Genomic DNA, 20187 nt, shown 5'->3' on the forward strand with positions numbered 1-20187 from the left:
TAGTGGTGAACTGGGATAATGCAGCAGAACACCACTGGATAGAATACCTGTATGTCTCCAGTGGTGAACTGGGATAGTGCAGCAGAACACGCCTGGATAGAAAACCTGTATGTCTCTAGTGGTGAACTGGGATAGTGCAGCACAACACCACTGGATAGAATACCTGTATATCTCTAGTGGTGAACTGGGATAGTGCAGCAGAACACCACTGGATAGAATACCTGTATGTCTCTAGTGGTGAACTGGGATAGTGCAGCAGAACACCACTGGATAGAATACCTGTATGTCTAGTGGTGAACTGGGATAGTGCAGCAGAACACCACTGGATAGAATACCTGTATGTCTCTAGTGGTGAACTGGGATAGTGCAGCAGAACACCACTGGATAGAATACCTGTATGTCTCTAGTGGTGAACTGGGATAGTGCAACAGAACACGCCTGGATAGAATACCTGTATGTCTCTAGTGGTGAACTGGGATAGTGCAGCAGAACACGCCTGGATAGAATACCTGTATGTCTCTAGTGGTGAACTGGGATAGTGCAGCAGAACACCACTGGATAGAATACATGTATGTCTCTAGTGGTGAACTGGGATAGTGCAGCAGAACACCACTGGATAGAATACCTGTATGTCTCTACTGGTGAACTGGGATAGTGCAGCAGAACACCACTGGATAGAATACCTGTATGTCTCTAGTGGTGAACTGGGATAGTGCAGCAGAACACCACTGGATAGAATACCTGTATGTCTCTACTGGTGAACTGGGATAGTGCAGCAGAACACCACTGGATAGAATACCTGTATGTCTCTAGTGGTGAACTGGGATAGTGCAGCAGAATGCAACTGTCCTATAATCTTGGCCATAAAATGGTTCGGCAACATTTGATCAGGAATTAAGACTATTAGTGTATGCGATAATGTATATAAAAAATAAGATTATTGTTATAAAATACCTTTTATCACTCAGATGGATGGTATTTTCTGTGGCATTAAAAAGGTTTTAGTCTGACATTGGACATGGTGCCAAATAACCTTTCACCTGACTGATGCATGCTTTCATTAAAGAAAAATTCCACCCAAAAACGGTCTTTTGGTATTTGCAAAATGCATCATATGGGGATTTCTGTATTTTGAAAGTTACATATCTTGAGAACTTGATTGTTGACAAGCAAAACATTTTGGGACTATGTTACAACGGACTAATGAAACAAATACCAAAAGATCGTTTTTGGATGGAGTTTTCCTTCAACTGGTTTCTAGAACTCCCTGGAAAACTGTATTTTATGGTATTATTCTGTAGTGATGAAATTAAAACCTTTTCAAGACATGAAGTCAAACTGTTACACACCAACACTAACCATGGTGGGGTGACTGAATTTAATATACAGTTACACACCAACACAAACCATGGTGGGGTGACTGAATTGAACAGTTACATACCAACACAAACCATGGTGGGGTGACTGAATTTAATATACAGTTATACACCAACACTAACCATGGTGGGGTGACTGAATTTAATATACAGTTATACACCAACACTAACCATGGTGGGGTGACTGAATTTAATATACAGTTACACACCAACACTAACCATGGTGGGGTGACTGAATTTAATATACATTTACACACCAACACTAACCATGGTGGGGTGACTGAATTTAATATACATTTACACACCAACACTAACCATGGTGGGGTGACTGAATTTAATATACAGTTACACACCAATACTAACCATGGTGGGGTGACTGAATTGAACAGTTACATACCAACTCTAACCATGGTGGGATGACTGAATTTAATATACAGTTACACACCAACACTAACCATGGTGGTGTGACTGAATTGCACAGTTATATACCAACAATAACCATGGTGGGATGACTGAATTTAATATACAGTTATACACCAACACTAACCATGGTGGGGTGACTGAATTGAACAGTTACATACCAACTCTAACCATGGTGGGATGACTGAATTTAATATACAGTTACACACCAACACTAACCATGGTGGTGTGACTGAATTGCACAGTTATATACCAACAATAACCATGGTGGGATGACTGAATTTAATATACAGTTATACACCAACACTAACCATGGTGGGGTGACTGAATTTAATATACAGATACACACCAACACAAACCATGGTGAGGTGACTGAATTTAATATACAGTTATACACCAACACTAACCATGGTGGGGTGACTGAATTTAATATACAGTTATACACCAACACTAACCATGGTGGGGTGACTGAATTTCATATACAGTTACATACCAACACTAACCATGGTGGGGTGACTGAATTTAATATCCAGTTATACACCAACACTGACCATGGTGGGGTGACTGAATTTAATATACAGTTACACACCAACACTAACCATGGTGGAGTGACTGAATTTAACATACAGTTACACACCAACACAAACCATGGTGGGGTGACTGAATTGAACAGTTACATACCAACACTAACCATGGTGGGGTGACTGAATTGAACAGTTACATACCAACACCAACCATGGTGGGGTGACTGAATTTAATAAAGTATTTGGTGTTTTATTAGGATCCCCATTAGCTGTTGCAAAAGCAGCAGCTACTCTTCCTGGGGTCCACATGAAACATTTAACATAATACAGAATGACATAATACAGAACATCAATAGACAAGAACAGCTCAAGGACAGAACTACATACATTTTTAAAAAGGCACGCATAGCCTACATTTCAATGCATACACACAAACTATCAAATCGGTTGATCTGGATAAACTCATTGTGAAGGTGGATTTTGTGGTATTTATAGCCACAGTGATTAATTGTACAGGACAAGTGTCCAAGAAGACTAAGAGGCTGGATATCATTATATCTTCTGCAACTCTTTTGCACACCAGTATCACGACTTTACACACCATCATCTGCTCATCATCATCTGCCCATCTATCACTCCAGTGTTAATCTGCAAATTTGTAATTACTTTGCTACTATGGCCTATTTATTGCCTTACCTCCTTATGCCATTTGCACACACTGTATATAGACTTTCTTTTTTTCCCTATTGTGTTATTGACTGTACGTTTGTTTATTCCATGTGTAACTCTGTGTTGTTGTCTGTGTCACACTGCTTGGCTTTATCTTGGCCAGGTCGCAGTTGTAAATGAGAACTTGTTCTCAACTGGCCTACCTGGTTAAATAAAGGTGAAATAGCTAAAAAATAATAATAAAAAAAGCCAGAGAAGATTTTGCCGAGCAGGACTACAAGGACTTTTGTCACCAGGAAATGTCCTGCCCTCACAGGAGGATTCTGAGGCTGTGTTGGACCTGATTAGAAGGAGGTTTTTACAGAAAAGCAGGTTGATTTTATTTAGTTAATTTCTTTTTTGGTAGTTTGTATGATATTTTATTAATTTTTACACAAATGTTTTCCTTTTTTGGGATCCTTATTATCCACCCGCACAGTAGGTGGCGGAATGCACATTTAATTGTTGCGAACGCCATTATACCATAGAAGAAGGAGGAAGAGGAGGAGGGACAGCGACATCTGGTCATTCAAGGATTTTCATTCCAGTGAGCGGGTTGTTGTGGTTTCTCCTCTGTGTGTAAACTTTATTTTACTCCTTTCACGATGCCGATGACTCGGTAGAGAATATGCATATCAGGTAAGCTGCATATTACTGAAATGTCTGCCATGCATGGTACAACGACTCACTCTGCTGCAGTAAAACGATACAAACGTTAGTTTGCCAACTGGCTAGTTTGGTGGTTTTTGTTATCACCTAGCTTACCACGTGCCATGTTGGTGTTAGCTAGTAGAATAGCTTTCCAGTTAGGAGTGACTGCACCATCACTCTCTTACCGAATCAGCCTTTGAAGAAGAAACTTACCAGATTCTGAGTAGCATTTGGCCCCTGATTCGACTGTCGTTGCTGCGCTAATGGCAACGTATTCTCAAGTGTACTACTGATTAACATTGATCTGGTCAAAAGTAGTAACGTCAAACGGTATTGGAAATAAGGTTCAATTCCCGACGCTACCGGGTTCTATATGCCTGCACGTTGTCTGTGCCCAATAATGTTTGTACCATGTTTTATGCTGCTGCCATGTTGGTAACATGTTTTGTGCTGTCTAATTTTCAGGGTAAGTTGCTAGAGACAGGTTGATGTGACGCAGAATATACAATAACGTTACTCAAATTGATTTGTCGTTTGTTCAGGTACAGACTCCCACTCTTTTCTGTACTTTTGGCTGTACAATTTTGATTGAGACATGTTGGTTGATGTAAGTTCTGTTCAAGATCAAACATTCGTGACCAACTATATTAATTTGGCTTGTCGAACCCGTACTAATGATGATGATGCTGCAGTCAGCCAATAATCATTTGCAATTTGCTGAAATTGCTGCTGCCTGTGCACGAGCTGAGCGCCTGCTGGTGACCTAACTCACAATGCACTTTTGCAGCCACACACGTGTGTTGTGACTGAGTGTGTGACAGGGAAATGCGTACATTATAGCTTTGAGTGAATTTTCAGAAGTTGCTTTAAGTTCCAAATACATTTTTAAAAGTAGCTACATTTCTTGCTAGGTGCTGACTGAAAAAATTAAGTTGCCAGGGTAGTCTGAAGAGTTGCTAAATCCAGCAACAAAATTGCTAAATTGGCATCACTTGGTGTGGCGTCTTTTGTGTTTTGTCCAAAATATTAAAATAAAACAAATCCCAGCTCCCCTTCCCCAGGAGTCTTTTTGGTAGGCCGTCATAGTAAATACGAATTTGTTCTTAGCTGACTTGCCTAGTTAAATAAAATAAACATTGCTCTGGTCAAAAGTTGTAACGTAAGCTAACTTAAACTAACTCACTTTTGTACGTCGCGCTGGTCCGTACAATTGACCTTATTTTAGCGCCCAAAAAAACGTGATACTTCCAGATCAACTATAATATCAATACCATTTGTAAAGCACAATTTCTCCCCTTTCCAACAAAATCAATGACGAGCCCTTCATGATGCCCACCTCTGCATGATTCAAGAAGGCAATGAGCTCTGTTGGGTCTTTTTAAAAATGGCGGGTGGGGAAGCTAAACCTATTGCGTGACACGGACCCAAGCGCGTGCACCATGTGCATAAATGTATTATGTGCCCCCACACCAGACTCGATCACCACACCAGGTTAAAATATCAAAACAAACTCTGAACCAATTACATTAATTTGGGGACAGGTCGAAAAGCATTAAACATGAAGGGCAATTTAGCTAGCTTGCACTTGCTAGCTAATTTGTCCTGGGATATAAACATTTGAGTTATTTTACCTCAAATGCACAAGGTCCTCTACTCCGACAACTAATCCGCACATAAAACGGTCAACCGAATCGTTTCTGGTCATCTCTCCTCTTTCCAGGCTTTTTCATCTTTGAAGTTATATGGTGATTGGCATCTAAACTTCCATAATATTACCACGACAACCAGCGACACAGCTCGTCTTTCAATCACCCACGTGGGTTTAACAAATGAGGAGATGGCACGTGTGTACCTGCTTCCATAAACCAATGAGGAGATAGGAGAGACAGGACTTGCAGCGCGTCTGCGTCAGAAATAGGAATGACTTCTATTTGAGCCCTTGGCAACGCAGACGCTCGTTGACGTGTGCGAGCAGTGTCGGTGCAATAATTGAATAACATAGATTCCAACATTTATTTTGCAACACTCGCGCATGCGAAGGGAGCTGTGTAGTCAGGGTATGATGGTGAGGAGAGATGTCATGTGGGGAAACTTCTTTTTTCACTCGACCTGTCCAACTTATCACCTTATCGCCTTTAAAATGTAATTAAACCCTATAAAGGGTATATATAATGTGTCATTACATGCCTATTTGAAGGTTTGTTGAATTTTAATCAGGTTTTTAGGGCGGTGCTAAAGTGATCTTCAGAAGTGAACAGCGGCTTTTGGGAGTCATGATAGCTTGCAGTGATGACGCAAAAAATGACTAGGTATCCACCCGTATCCTGTCCCCTTCTTGTTTTCAAACGTTGAGGGAAGTGCTACACCTGTTGGAGAGAGGCTGTAAGACAGAATTAGTTGCTTTATGCGTGCTGTACGTTACGCCATGACACGTCACGATGGAACATGCAGCGTCGGAGGGGTCCGTTTTTTTCAACTTTTCTCCAATACTATAGAGCCATTACCATGTCAATCAACGCTTGAATAGAAACGTATTTCACACCCCAGATTTTGATGTCAACACAGTCAAATTAGTTTTCTTTGCAGCCTCTTTTGAATGCTGCGGTTACGCACATTTGTACAGAATGGGGTTAGCGTACGTTACACGGTATTGGAAATAAGGTTCCATTTACGACGCTACCAATATCGGGTTCTATATGCCTGCACGTTGTCTGTTCACAAATGGAACTCTGTAATTTTCCTCCTGGTTGTGTCCCGCTTCTCAGCCCTTCACCTTAAAGGGATACTTAAGGATTTTGGCAGAGGCCTTAATCTACTAACCAAATCAGTGGATACAATTTCTGTGTCCATTATGAGAGAAGATAAGGGTAGTTTCATAAGTGAAAATTAACTAGCATTAGCGCAGCTGTGAAGTATATGGTTATCAGCTAGCATGCTAGAACATACCTGTAAGACTTCCAGTCATTGTGCTAGCTTTAGTGGGGAAGTGCACTTTGGGGTGGACGTTCAGGATGTGGTAAATAACTCATAAGTGACTGTCTGTAAATGATGATCCTCAAAGACAAGGATATGTCAGATTATTATAATTATTTTGTGAAGCTACTGTTTGATCTGATGGGCTCTATTTAAGAACCTTCTATCCTCTCATAGAAGCCAAACTATAACTAACATTATTTTGTGATTCCTTCTATAGAATACCTGATTCCAGACCACGACACTGATGCGCTTTGTGAAAATCCAGGTTTCTCAATCAGCACGCTAATAAAATGTTTACCTTTCATTCTTCAGGGTTTGAGTGCTGTGGTCAGTGGAATTGCAGCGTTGGACTCCAACATACTGGTAAGTTGTGGTTCTGAAACTTTCCCAAATGGTGCCCTCTATAGTACACTACATTTGACCAGAGCTTTAAGGGCCCTAGTCAGAAGTAGTGCACTAGAAAGGGAGGTCTTTCCCAGAATAACAATCGTTCTCTGCAACCACATGATAAACCTTTTTAGAATCTCGTTTGTCTGACTTCCTGTTGATGCTAAATGACCTGACACCCTGCTGAGTAGTCTAGTTAAATGTCCTCTTTTTTTTGTTTTACAGTTGACTGTCCTGAAACAAGATGGCTGTTCTGGGCTGCTTTTAAACCTGTCCTGAAATCTGGACAGCTGCTGCTCAGTATGTGACTAGAAAGGCATTTTAAACAGCCAACTTTCCGGGACATCGACATGTCTTATATCGTCAGAAAGCTTAAATGTTCGTTAATCTAACCGCAGTGTCTAATTTACAGTAGTTTATACAGTGGGACAAAATACCATGCTATTGTTTGGGAATAGTGCACAACAACAGAACACTTATCAATGCAACTTGTTTGATACATTCACCTCTGACATATTGGCTACACAACACGTCAATTAGCCTAATGAAGGTAAGCCATCGTTAGGCACCAATGAGACCAGGTGTTCACTTGATTGACAGAGTCTTGGTCCAAGGACCACCTATCATTTTGAAAGCGATCAAGCTAGATAGCCAATGAGCTGGGCTTTCCAGCAGCATGTGGACGCCTTTTGTACTACAAACAACCATCATGCTAGAGCTGTGGGCAACAGTGTTCATTCTCTGGTGAAAGCAAACAGGACTCGCGGTAGTTAATGATACGCAGTGGTTCGTTCTCTTCTACAAACTTTTCTCAAAACTTAAAAAAAGAACATGGCTACTACTAGTGGAAAAGCTACATTGAAGTCCAAGTTTACAAATTTGGATGAGAACATTGCAGAAATGGACTGGGAGAGTGACACAGAACTAATGGATGAGGACTCCATGAGTGAGTACAGTTTTGATTCCAGTGAGGAAGAAATATTTTTGGAAGGAGAAGATCCACTTTTAGATCAGTAAGTAAAATAGGTTTTTTGCTTCTCATGCTAATGCAGTTGGTTAAATGGTTGCATATTCATTTGAGATATTTCTATATAGCTATATAGACCTGAGGCATACACTGTATTAGCATAGCCAAAGTGTATTTTCTGTTGGCTATGACATGCTGTTTTTGAGTGTCTTATTGCCTATTGGTCCACATATTTCATCATAGTGATTGTGTTCCCCATACTCTATATAATATAGATGAGTGTTGTGTATTTGATGTATTGATGCAGTGCTCACTCCCTGCTAAAATAAAGGTTAAATAAAATAACTAATAGGAAACTTGAGTTCTAAACATTTAATTTATATTTTATCCTCAATAGAGGTAGAGACTCCGATGACCTCTGGGAGCCATCTCCAAAGAAACCACATTCAAGTCCATCCCACACTCATTCAAACATAGGAACTGGTTCCTCCAGTCTGACCCCTGCTGCTGTCTCTGGCTCCACACCCACCCGGCCATCTAGAGGTGTTATGAGTCCAGACCAGAAGCGGAGGAGGGCCAGTGTACCAGCGGCAACTACCACCGAGGGAGAGGACCGTTGGCGCACTGTGCTAGAGGATGATGTGGAGCCACTTCGACCAACATTTCGACCTAAAAGGCAGCCAGGACCTCAGCTGGACATGACTGGAAAGTACAGCCACCTTAATCTTTTCCAGATGTTTTTCTCCTCGTCAGTTCTTGATTTGCTTGTGTCGAACACCAACAAGTATGGGGCTAAGAAGCAAGCAGGCAAGAAAAAGGCATGGAAGCCCATTTCCATCCAAGACCTGTACTGTTACATCTCACTGGTCATTTATATGGGGATTGTGAAGTTGAAAAAACTGACGGACTACTGGAGAAGCTCAAGACTCTACCAACTGCCTTTCCCTACAACTATCATGTCTTGTAAGAGGTTTCTGACCGTCTCGCAGGCGCTTCATATTAGTGACCCACAAGCTGACGACAACAATGACAAGAAGAAGGGCACAGCAAGCTTTGATAGGCTCTGCAAAATCAAACCTCTCTACTCCAGCATTGTTGAGGCATGCAAGACCCATTTTCAGCCTTCCCAGAACCTGTCCATCGATGAGAGGATGGTAGCCTCAAAGGCCAGAATTGGAATCAAACAGTATATGCCTAACAAGCCAACAAGATGGGGTTACAAGCTGTTTGTTTTGGCAGATTCTGCATGTGCCTACACTTGGAATTTCTTTGTGTATGAGGGGAAGTCCATCTCAGCCACCGGTATGGGACTTGGTTATGATTCCGTAATGAAATTATTGGATTTTCCACTGCTGGGGACGGGCTACAAATTGTTTGTGGATAACTTTTACACAAGCCCTACCCTGTTTATAGACCTGAGGAAGCTGAATGTATGGTCTTGTGGAACTATTCGTCCCAACGGAGTGGGTTTTCCCAAAACAAAAGTAAACGACATGCCTAAGAGGGCTGAAAGGGGTACCATACGATGGATTCGTAAAGATGACCTGCTCTTTGTGAAGTGGATGGATGCCAGAGAGGTGGTCATGTGCTCCAGTATCCACAAATCGTACAGTGGCGATCACATCCGCAGGCGTGCGAAGGACGCTAATGGGACATGGACCAAGAAAGATGTCCCCGTTCCAGATGCTGTGAAGGATTACAATAAGAGCATGGGAGGTGTGGACCTGTCAGACGCTCTGATAGGCTACTACAATGTTCTCCACAAGACAATGAAATGGTACAAGACATTCTTCTATCACTTCATCGACATTGCTGTGGTGAATGCATTCATCCTCCAGAAGGAAAAGGCTAAGATCTGTGGACAGACCCCCATGACACAGCTAGCCTTCAGAGAGCTGCTCATCCAGGAGCTTGCTGACTGCGGCACAAAGTCCACTGCAGCACCTTCTGTCCGCTCTACTCCTGCCTCCAGTGATGTTCACCTGCCAAAATACATCACTGCAGACCTGAATGTGCCTCGGGGCCAAAAGGGCACAGTAGGGAGGCGTTGTTGTACTCTGTGCAAAATGAAATCTCCCATCACCTGCACTACTTGTGCTGTTACCCTCTGCTTTACAGCAGAGAGAGACTGCTATGGGACTTGGCATCAGCAGCTCAATCTGGTGTAGATGTGTTACCCTCTGCTTTACAACAGAGAGAGACTGCTATGGGACTTGGCATCAGCAGCTCAATCTGGTGTAGATGTGTTACCCTCTGCTTTACAACAGAGAGAGACTGCTATGGGACTTGGCATCAGCAGCTCAATCTGGTGTAGATGTGTTACCCTCTGCTTTACAACAGAGAGAGACTGCTATGGGCCTTGGCATCAGCAGCTCAATCTGGTGTAGATGTGTTACCCTCTGCTTTACAACAGAGAGAGACTGCTATGGGCCTTGGCATCAGCAGCTCAATCTGGTGTAGAGGTGTTACCCTCTGCTTTACAACAGAGAGAGACTGCTATGGGACTTGGCATCAGCAGCTCAATCTGGTGTAGAGGTGTTACCCTCTGCTTTACAACAGAGAGAGACTGCTATGGGCCTTGGCATCAGCAGCTCAATCTGGTGTAGAGGTGTTACCCTCTGCTTTACAACAGAGAGAGACTGCTATGGGCCTTGGCATCAGCAGCTCAATCTGGTGTAGAGGTGTTACCCTCTGCTTTACAACAGAGAGAGACTGCTATGGGCCTTGGCATCAGCAGCTCAATCTGGTGTAGAGGACTGTGGGTGTTCTGAATACTCTAATTGTAAGTAGTGTGTTTTCTCCCTCAGTTTGTGGTGTTACACTTCTGACATTAGATCAGTGTTGGCTGCTAATGTGGCCGTTTATCTTAAATCACTCCTTGTTTTGGGAGGCATTGGATCAGCGTTCTCGTCGCGTCTCCTGTTAGTAACTTTTGTGTCGGGATGCTAATGATCCATTACGTATGACATTCCTGGGAGTGTGTAAACTTTATTATTAAAGCATTTTAGTATGTTCTCTATAGGTATGTACTTTCAAATGGACCAATTTGTCCACTTGTGTACATTTGGGAAAACTCGTGAGGGACACCTGGGAAACTTCATACCAAATATTATGTAGCTCTCTCATTCTTGAGTGTAACTTTGCACACACATTGTTACCCTGTTGTGGACAACAAAAAATATAGAAAACCAATGTTTTTTTTTTGTTTTTATCTTTTACTATGGTGGTCTATTCTCCTGCATTATTCTCACCCCTCCACAGACTTATAAGTGGTTCCATTCAAATAGTATCAAGAATCAGCATATCCTTTCTTCAGGTCTATCAGGTCTAGCTATGCAGGTATGGATCCATCCAGTCTAAATGGATATTTTAACACCAGTCTTTAATTTGTCCTTAAAGGGGTAGTTCAATGTGAAGTTTGATTTCCTTTTTAAATATTATTTTATTGGTATGTACATAACATTCCCATACAACTTTTTTTACTTGTACAGTTTAGCTGAGCGCAACATGTTTGAGGGATCCCGTCCTTCTGCTGAACATGATGAATATTCTCTTTGGAATCTGGTTCGTCTGAACTCCTGTTGAGAAAAGGAATAGCTGACTTCAGCAGAGGGCTACGTAACCTGTCATAAAGGCTACATATGTAATGTCTAACCCCTCCATGTGCCTGCCTGGTATCTGGTCCCCAGCAAGACATTATCTTGAAGCTTTTGTCTTAGGTTTCCTCTGTATGTGGCTGAACAGGGAGTCGTGATGCCAACTAGACTGGTGAGTTTTGGTTAATGAGTACGTTCGGTAATTGTCACGGGAAATGAATCTCTAGTCCTTGTATCTTAACCAGAGCCTCTTCCTTAGCCACAAGCTATAACCAGTCTAGTATTAACTCACTGCAAACAAGAGTGAACAGTTGATGTTTGGTAGTCGTGGTGACTCTGGCTCCAAGTGATGACACCCGCACGTGTCTTACGCCCTGTGTCGACGACAGAACCTGCAAAGGTTGTCCCACTGGTGTTGCCAGGGCAACAAGGGGACAGCTGGTTGGGGTTACCAACTGTCTGATGGGACCAGAGACTCACACACAAAATCATTTGGCTTTGCATTGTTGATCCAAAATGGCTGTTATTTGATTTAATATCAAGAAGTAGATGCAGAATCATTCATGAAATGCTAGTAGCAGCACAAGTGACTGGGGTGGATGGGCCACTCAGGGTGTAGTCAGTTAATTTATATTTTCATGCAGTACCATCAATACAGTTTAAGCAGGATTGAGGTAAGAATACTGACTTCCAAATAACTAGTGTAACTAGAATAACTAGACTTCCAAATAACTACTGACTTCCAAATAACTGATGTATTTAGTCTCTCAGGGTGATAGTGCTGGTCTAGGATCAGTTGTCTTTTAGATTGGTTACCCCTCTGATCTATCAGACAATAAAGCAGTATTAATGTAGTGCTGTTCAGCATGTTTATTTGGACTCCTCTCCTTCAGGTCCTGATGGTGGTACCAGACTGGTCACTAGAAGATGCCTGTTACTGAACTACCACAAGGTGTGTATGATCGACTTTACTTCTGTCCTTTATAATGTAGAAGTGATGATTTCCTGTTACCGCCCCAGTCTGATGTTAAGCTGACTGATTGGTTAGTGAACTGATCTACACTATAGCAGTGAGGTCTGGTCCTGGGGACCCAGAGGAGTGGTGGGTCCCCAGGATTAGATAATGCTGTGCTGTAGACTGATCTAATGTCTGACCACTAGTTCTTACAATACCACTTAATTATCCCTCAACTCTCCTCCCCCAGTTGATGTCCTTGTGGGTCTGCAGTCTTCAGGAAGGTGTGTATGATTGTGTTTTTACAGCATCTTCACTCACTGACCTTTCACCTCTTGCACTTGCTACAAACTCCACCTACCTTCTACCTACTCATTAACATCACTGAGGGAACTACAATTCCCATGTACGCTTAACTACAGCTCACACCCACCAATTGGAACATTCTGGAATGCTGTATGTGATGAATCGATATTCATAACAGTTGGTTGGCTTCTGTCCGGTGCTCTGTGGCTGGCATCAACGCAGGTTTCCCATCGGTCCTCCTGTGGGTTGGGCAGACACTGACAAGCCTGCTTTTCTGTTTGGGGCAGGGGTAAGGTGGGCTGCCTGCCTGGAGGGAGGGTGTCTGGGTGGGGAGCTTGTAGCCAGACCTTGGACCACTGGCTGGATGGCTACAATGACTGAAGCTGGGCCTGATCTCATTTCAGAATGCTCTGCATATAGTCTGCAATACCTAATGTACTTCTGCATAATGTTTAATTTGGTATCTGTTCCTTCCAGGTCCTAACTGTTCCAGCCTGGCCACTGGAGAATTGTTGCTGCACTACCTCAAGGTGTGTAGGATCAACTTTGATCTGTTGCCATTAACTTCTGTCCTTTATAATGTAGAAGTGATGATTTCCTGTTACCGCCCCAGTCTGATGTTAAGCTGACTGATTGGTTACTGAACTGATCTATACTCTAGATTAGTGTTTCACAATCCTGGTTCTGGGGACCTAGGTGTAAGGCTTTGTTTAGACACAGCTCAATTCTGATCTTTCACTAATTAGTCATGAGTAATCAAATCAGGATCAATCACACCAGATCTTTCCTATCACCAATTAGTGGAAATCTGAATTGGTCTGCCTGTGTAAACGCAGCATTATTCACCTAATTCAATCAAGGGTTTGAGTGTAATCAGGTGTAGGGTGGTATTCAGGTTTTCACTGGCAGTGCTGTCCCAGCATATTAACACTTCACACGTTGAGTTGTGAATTCTGTCCTGTAATTAGATCACCTGGTCAACAGTGAGGGACTCACAATGCTCTGGTCTCATTCTTGTAAACAAACACCATGTGACTGGACCTACTGTAAAATACATAAGTAGCTATTAATATAAACTTCATAGAAATAATGTAAATGTTATTGGTGAAACCCTGTTTTCCAAATACCCTGGTATACCACCCAAGCCTAGTTCTGGGGGGGAAAACACTTGTTGACAGTTTTGGGTCCCCAGGATTAGAATACACTGCTATAGACTGATCTCATGTCTGACTACAAGGTCTTACAATGTCACTTCATGCTTTTCTACTTTCTCCCTCTAGGTTTCTGCCCCCCTGGTTGAGGTCCTAGTGTCTGCCGTGTTTGGAAAGGTGTGTGACTTTTGACAGCATTGTAACGCTCCACATTAAGCATTCTGGAATGTTGTAAATGATGAACACACTACTTAACGCACCAGTCAGGTGGCAATCCTGTCCTGTGCTCTGGGCTGGATAAAGGTCTGGCCTCCCATCGGCCCTCCTGTGGGTTGGGCAGGCACTGACAAGCCTGCTCCTGTGTCTCTGGGACAGGGGTAAGGTGGGCTGCCTGCCTGGAGGGAGGGTGACTGGGTGGGGGCTTGATCCCAGACCCTGGACTGCTGGCTGGATGGCTGCAATGACTGAACTAGACACTCCTGATCTGGTTTCAGAATGCTCTGAATGTAGTCTAGTAAAATAAGATTGGAATTGTTTGGTTTTAAAACTGTTCTGTCTTTTTAGAGCTCGTTGGCTGCTGAAGTGTTGCTGTGCTGGTGGAGCGGGAAGGTGTGTAGTGGGAATGACTTATGGTTCCAGTATTATAATACACTGAGTATAGAGGACATTAAACCTTCCTAATATTGAGTTTGCCCTCAGAACAGCCTCAGTTGTCTACAAGGTGTCTGAAAGCGTTCCACAGGGCTGTTGGCCCGTGACACAACTGTGGGTCGGCATTGGAGTCAAGTTAGCTGGCTGTCCTTTGGGTGGTGGACCAGTGTTGATACACATAAGAGACTGTTGCTCTTGACAAACCCAGCAGTGTTTCAGTTGACACAAACCGGTGCACCTGGCACCTACCATACCTCATTCAAAGGAACTTAAATCTTTGTCTTGCCCATTTACACTCTGGGTGGTACACATACACAATCCATGTCTCGTGGCTTAAAAATCATTTTAACATGTCTGTATCTACACTGATTTAAAAAGAGATGTCAATAAGGGGTAGCTTTCACCTGGTCAGGTTAATGTATTGTCCACTCGGTGTATATGTGTTGTAATGGAAAAGGGGGGCAGATCAATATTAGGAAGATGTTGTTAATGTACTGTTGGATGTTCCTCTTGGATCATCACACTGACCCATGCAATTTGTTATAAACTACATACTCTGACGTGATGAGTCATCACTACCGCCCCAGTCTGATGTAACGCTGACTGATTGGTTACTGTCTGATCAAGTCATCTCAGACCTTGTGTATTGGTCCCTACAGTATCACCAGGGTTTAATTCTCACTATTTTCCCTCTAGCTCTCCTGTTGTACACTGGCAAGCCCTCTTGGTCAGCAAGGAAGAGGGACGTCTTGTTGGAACTGGGGAAAACCAGGCCAAGTCAATTCAACCCCATGACTGTTTTGATGTGTAAATAAATCTACAAATTAATGCTTGTCTAATTTTTCTTTCTCGGTGGTAGTAAATCAGACTTGGTGAATTTGGCCATTTTGAATGAACCATGTGGTCTGAAATCAATACTGAACAATGTGACATTTCCTTCATATCATTATGTAGTTATTCTAGGTGGTTATAAACTTGCACATGTAACGGGATTGACATTGTTCACTGGCTATAGAAAGTTGACAATTATTTTAAGCCGTTGTGTTTTTGGGAGGAATTTATTGTGAGATGCGTGTTTCATCATGGAGTCTATTTTAACGATACGGTGGGACAATTTTATAGCTAATATATGGAACAGACTTGGTTTACACTGATATCAAAACCGCTAAAGATGGTGGTTAAATGAAGCATTCATCCAAGTAAATTCTGGTATATTTAACGGGCGGTATCATGGACATTAATGTTCCAGTAGTCCCGAAAACCCCCCAAATGAGTTACCTCTGGTTCTTTCAACCATACCTACGGTGGTATCAATCGGGTTTCTTGACCATGTAGCGCCATTAACCCCATCTGTTGGCCGTGAAGCACAGGGGTAGAGAATTTGGGCTCACTACAAGGTATGAGCGTTTGCGCTTGAGGCTAGTTTCCCGGACACAGATTGAGCCTTATATTAGAATTTTGGTGAACAACAGGAGAAAAAAGCCGTCCTGTACAGTTCATATTGTGTGCCGTTTAGTACTGGTCTGCGTCACACCAGTCATATGGCACCGATCACATTTTCCTGTCGAGCATAAATTGGCTTTTAGGAGATTATACTTTTTCTGAGATCCGTTAACTTGACCATTATAGCAGGGGCTTTTAATTTCAGTACAAATGCTTCAATTGTGTGACTGTTAGCTGATCTCAGGAAAAAGGTTTACGCCTGAATTTACCACAGATCTTGTTTTCAGTGTTGATGTCAAAACATTTTCCCAAGGATTTGTCCAACGAACCGTGGCGGAGTTTGTGCCTAACAAGATGCCATTACTAACTGCTCTCTATAGCAGCTGGGTCTGGTCTACCTAGTTAATGAAATGCAACACATTTTCCAGCGAATGATAGTCCCGTTTCCCATCCGTCTCAAACCTCATTGTGGCATTTTTGTGTGATGTATTGTCTCCACCTTCTTGCCTTTTGTGCTGTCGTCTGTGGCCACTAATGTTTGTACCATGTTTTGTGCTGCTACCATGTATTGTTGCTACTATGATGTGTTGTGTTGCTGCCTTGCTATGTTCTCTTAGGTCTCTCTTTATGTACTGTATTTATTTTGAATCCCAGGCTCCGTCCCCGCAGGACGCCTTTTGCCTTTTGGTAGCCGTCATTGTAAATAAGAATTTGTTCTTCACTGGCTTGCCTTGTTAAAGGTTAAATAAAAAAATCTGCGCACCCTTTTTCTACCTCTATCCTCTTCTGGTTAGTAGGATACAATACCTGTATGTTTCTAGTGGTGAACTGGGATAGTGCAGCAGAACACCACTGGATAGATTACCTGTATGTCTCTAGTGGTGAACTGGGATAGTGCAGCAGAACACGCCTGGATAGAATACCTGTATGTCTCTAGTGGTGAACTGGGATAGTGCAGCAGAACACCACTGGATAGAATACCTGTATGTCTCCAGTGGTGAACTGGGATAGTGCAGCAGAACACGCCTGGATAGAATACCTGTATGTCTCTAGTGGTGAACTGGGATAGTGCAGCAGAACACCACTGGATAGAATACCTGTATGTCTTTAGTGGTGAACTGGGATAATGCAGCAGTACACCACTGGATAGAATACCTGTATGTCTCTAGTGGTGAACTGGGATAATGCAGCAGAACACCACTGGATAGAATACCTGTATGTCTTTAGTGGTGAACTGGGATAATGCAGCAGAACACCACTGGATAGAATACCTGTATGTCTCCAGTGGTGAACTGGGATAGTGCAGCAGAACACGCCTGGATAGAATACCTGTATGTCTCTAGTGGTGAACTGGGATAGTGCAGCACAACACCACTGGATAGAATACCTGTATGTCTCTAGTGGTGAACTGGGATAGTGCAGCAGAACACCACTGGATAGAATACCTGTATGTCTCTAGTGGTGAACTGGGATAGTGCAGCAGAACACCACTGGATAGAATACCTGTATGTCTAGTGGTGAACTGGGATAGTGCAGCAGAACACCACTGGATAGAATACCTGTATGTCTCTAGTGGTGAACTGGGATAGTGCAGCAGAACACCACTGGATAGAATACCTGTATGTCTCTAGTGGTGAACTGGGATAGTGCAGCAGAACACCACTGGATAGAATACCTGTATGTCTCTAGTGGTGAACTGGGATAGTGCAACAGAACACGCCTGGATAGAATACCTGTATGTCTCTAGTGGTGAACTGGGATAGTGCAGCAGAACACCACTGGATAGAATACCTGTATGTCTCTAGTGGTGAACTGGGATAGTGCAGCAGAACACCACTGGATAGAATACATGTATGTCTCTAGTGGTGAACTGGGATAGTGCAGCAGAACACCACTGGATAGAATACCTGTATGTCTCTAGTGGTGAACTGGGATAGTGCAGCAGAACACCACTGGATAGAATACCTGTATGTCTCTAGTGGTGAACTGGGATAGTGCAGCAGAACACCACTGGATAGAATACCTGTATGTCTCCAGTGGTGAACTGGGATAGTGCAGCAGAACACGCCTGGATAGAATACCTGTATGTCTCTAGTGGTGAACTGGGATAGTGCAGCAGAACACCACTGGATAGAATACCTGTATGTCTTTAGTGGTGAACTGGGATAATGCAGCAGTACACCACTGGATAGAATACCTGTATGTCTCTAGTGGTGAACTGGGATAATGCAGCAGAACACCACTGGATAGAATACCTGTATGTCTTTAGTGGTGAACTGGGATAATGCAGCAGAACACCACTGGATAGAATACCTGTATGTCTCCAGTGGTGAACTGGGATAGTGCAGCAGAACACGCCTGGATAGAATACCTGTATGTCTCTAGTGGTGAACTGGGATAGTGCAGCACAACACCACTGGATAGAATACCTGTATGTCTCTAGTGGTGAACTGGGATAGTGCAGCAGAACACCACTGGATAGAATACCTGTATGTCTCTAGTGGTGAACTGGGATAGTGCAGCAGAACACCACTGGATAGAATACCTGTATGTCTCTAGTGGTGAACTGGGATAGTGCAGCAGAATGCAACTGTCCTATAATCTTGGCCATAAAATGGTTCGGCAACATTTGATCAGGAATTAAGACTATTAGTGTATGCGATAATGTATATAAAAAATAAGATTATTGTTATAAAATACCTTTTATCACTCAGATGGATGGTATTTTCTGTGGCATTAAAAAGGTTTTAGTCTGACATTGGACATGGTGCCAAATAACCTTTCACCTGACTGATGCATGCTTTCATTAAAGGAAAATTCCACCCAAAACAGTCTTTTGGTATTTGCAAAATGCATCATATGGGGATTTCTGTATTTTGAAAGTTACATATCTTGAGAACTTGATTGTTGATATGCAAAACATTTTGGGACTATGTCACAACGGACTAATGAAACAAATACCAAAAGATGGTTTCTGGATTGGAGTTTTCCTTCAACTGGTTTCTAGAACTCCCTGGAAAACTGTATTTTATGGTATTATTCTGTAGTGATGAAATTAAAACCTTTTCAAGACATGAAGTCAAACTGTTACACACCAACACTAACCATGGTGGGGTGACTGAATTTAATATACAGTTATACACCAACACAAACCATGGTGGGGTGACTGAATTGAACAGTTACATACCAACACAAACCATGGTGGGGTGACTGAATTTAATATACAGTTATACACCAACACTAACCATGGTGGGGTGACTGAATTTAATATACAGTTATACACCAACACTAACCATGGTGGGGTGACTGAATTTAATATACAGTTACACACCAACACTAACCATGGTGGGGTGACTGAATTTAATATACATTTACACACCAACACTAACCATGGTGGGGTGACTGAATTTAATATACATTTACACACCAACACTAACCATGGTGGGGTGACTGAATTTAATATACAGTTACACACCAATACTAACCATGGTGGGGTGACTGAATTGAACAGTTACATACCAACTCTAACCATGGTGGGATGACTGAATTTAATATACAGTTACACACCAACACTAACCATGGTGGTGTGACTGAATTGCACAGTTATATACCAACAATAACCATGGTGGGATGACTGAATTTAATATACAGTTATACACCAACACTAACCATGGTGGGGTGACTGAATTGAACAGTTACATACCAACACTAACCATGGTGGGGTGACTGAATTTAATATACAGATACACACCAACACAAACCATGGTGGGGTGACTGAATTTAATATACAGTTATACACCAACACTAACCATGGTGGGGTGACTGAATTTCATATACAGTTACATACCAACACTAACCATGGTGGGGTGACTGAATTTAATATCCAGTTATACACCAACACTGACCATGGTGGGGTGACTGAATTTAATATACAGTTACACACCAACACTAACCATGGTGGAGTGACTGAATTTAACATACAGTTACACACCAACACAAACCATGGTGGGGTGACTGAATTGAACAGTTACATACCAACACTAACCATGGTGGGGTGACTGAATTTAACAGTTACA

The 20187-nt window shown here is 42.5% G+C and overlaps 2 protein-coding genes, 2 non-coding genes and 2 pseudogenes across 15 annotated transcripts in view; all 6 read left to right on the plus strand.

Annotated features, from left to right (window-relative positions):
- Positions 1 to 20187, plus strand: part of LOC120036514 (piggyBac transposable element-derived protein 4-like) — a 140825-nt gene that overhangs the window by 101271 nt on the left and 19367 nt on the right. Inside the window, exons 6-7 of one of the 9 annotated variants that reach the window (XR_005474520.1) lie at positions 6968 to 7018; positions 7268 to 7321. The exons of the other annotated variants lie outside the window; for them this stretch is intronic. The gene's annotated coding sequence lies outside the window, so the exon portion shown is untranslated. Of the gene's footprint in view, positions 1 to 6967; positions 7019 to 7267; positions 7322 to 20187 lie in introns of those variants that run through there. 9 annotated transcript variants of the gene reach the window in all.
- Positions 8367 to 15539, plus strand: LOC120036519. 4 transcript variants are annotated; one of them, XR_005474523.1, is made up of 7 exons: positions 8367 to 11777; positions 12499 to 12557; positions 12811 to 12844; positions 13344 to 13396; positions 14147 to 14194; positions 14582 to 14626; positions 15365 to 15539. XR_005474523.1 is itself a non-coding variant. In XM_038982966.1 (6 exons), the coding sequence occupies exons 2-6, from the start codon at positions 12533 to 12535 to the stop codon at positions 15461 to 15463; spliced, it is 270 nt and encodes an 89-aa protein (XP_038838894.1). In that variant the 5' UTR covers positions 11496 to 11777; positions 12499 to 12532; the 3' UTR covers positions 15464 to 15539. The 4 variants fall into 4 exon arrangements, 1 of the variants encoding a protein (XP_038838894.1); XR_005474524.1 differs by lacking the exon at positions 12811 to 12844; XM_038982966.1 differs by lacking the exon at positions 12811 to 12844 and having other exon boundaries at positions 11496 to 11777.
- On the plus strand, positions 11947 to 12073 carry LOC120036546. Its single transcript, XR_005474550.1, has one exon. It is a non-coding gene; the product is annotated as a small nucleolar RNA SNORD22 (small nucleolar RNA).
- On the plus strand, positions 12593 to 12667 carry LOC120036595 (annotated as a pseudogene).
- LOC120036574 lies at positions 13447 to 13516 on the plus strand. The gene has a single exon (XR_005474577.1). It is a non-coding gene; the product is annotated as a small nucleolar RNA SNORD31 (small nucleolar RNA).
- LOC120036598 lies at positions 15223 to 15296 on the plus strand (annotated as a pseudogene).

This window comes from Salvelinus namaycush, unplaced genomic scaffold, assembly GCF_016432855.1.
Source record: "Salvelinus namaycush isolate Seneca unplaced genomic scaffold, SaNama_1.0 Scaffold138, whole genome shotgun sequence".
NCBI lineage: Eukaryota > Metazoa > Chordata > Actinopteri > Salmoniformes > Salmonidae > Salvelinus > Salvelinus namaycush.

Coding starts and splice junctions, on each gene's coding strand:
- LOC120036519 (XM_038982966.1), top strand. CDS start 12,533: ATGCCTGTTACTGAACTACCACAAG. Junction 14,195..14,581: donor TGTCTGCCGTGTTTGGAAAG/GTGTGTGACTTT, acceptor CTGTCTTTTTAG/AGCTCGTTGGCTGCTGAAGT. Junction 14,627..15,364: donor TGTGCTGGTGGAGCGGGAAG/GTGTGTAGTGGG, acceptor TTTTCCCTCTAG/CTCTCCTGTTGTACACTGGC.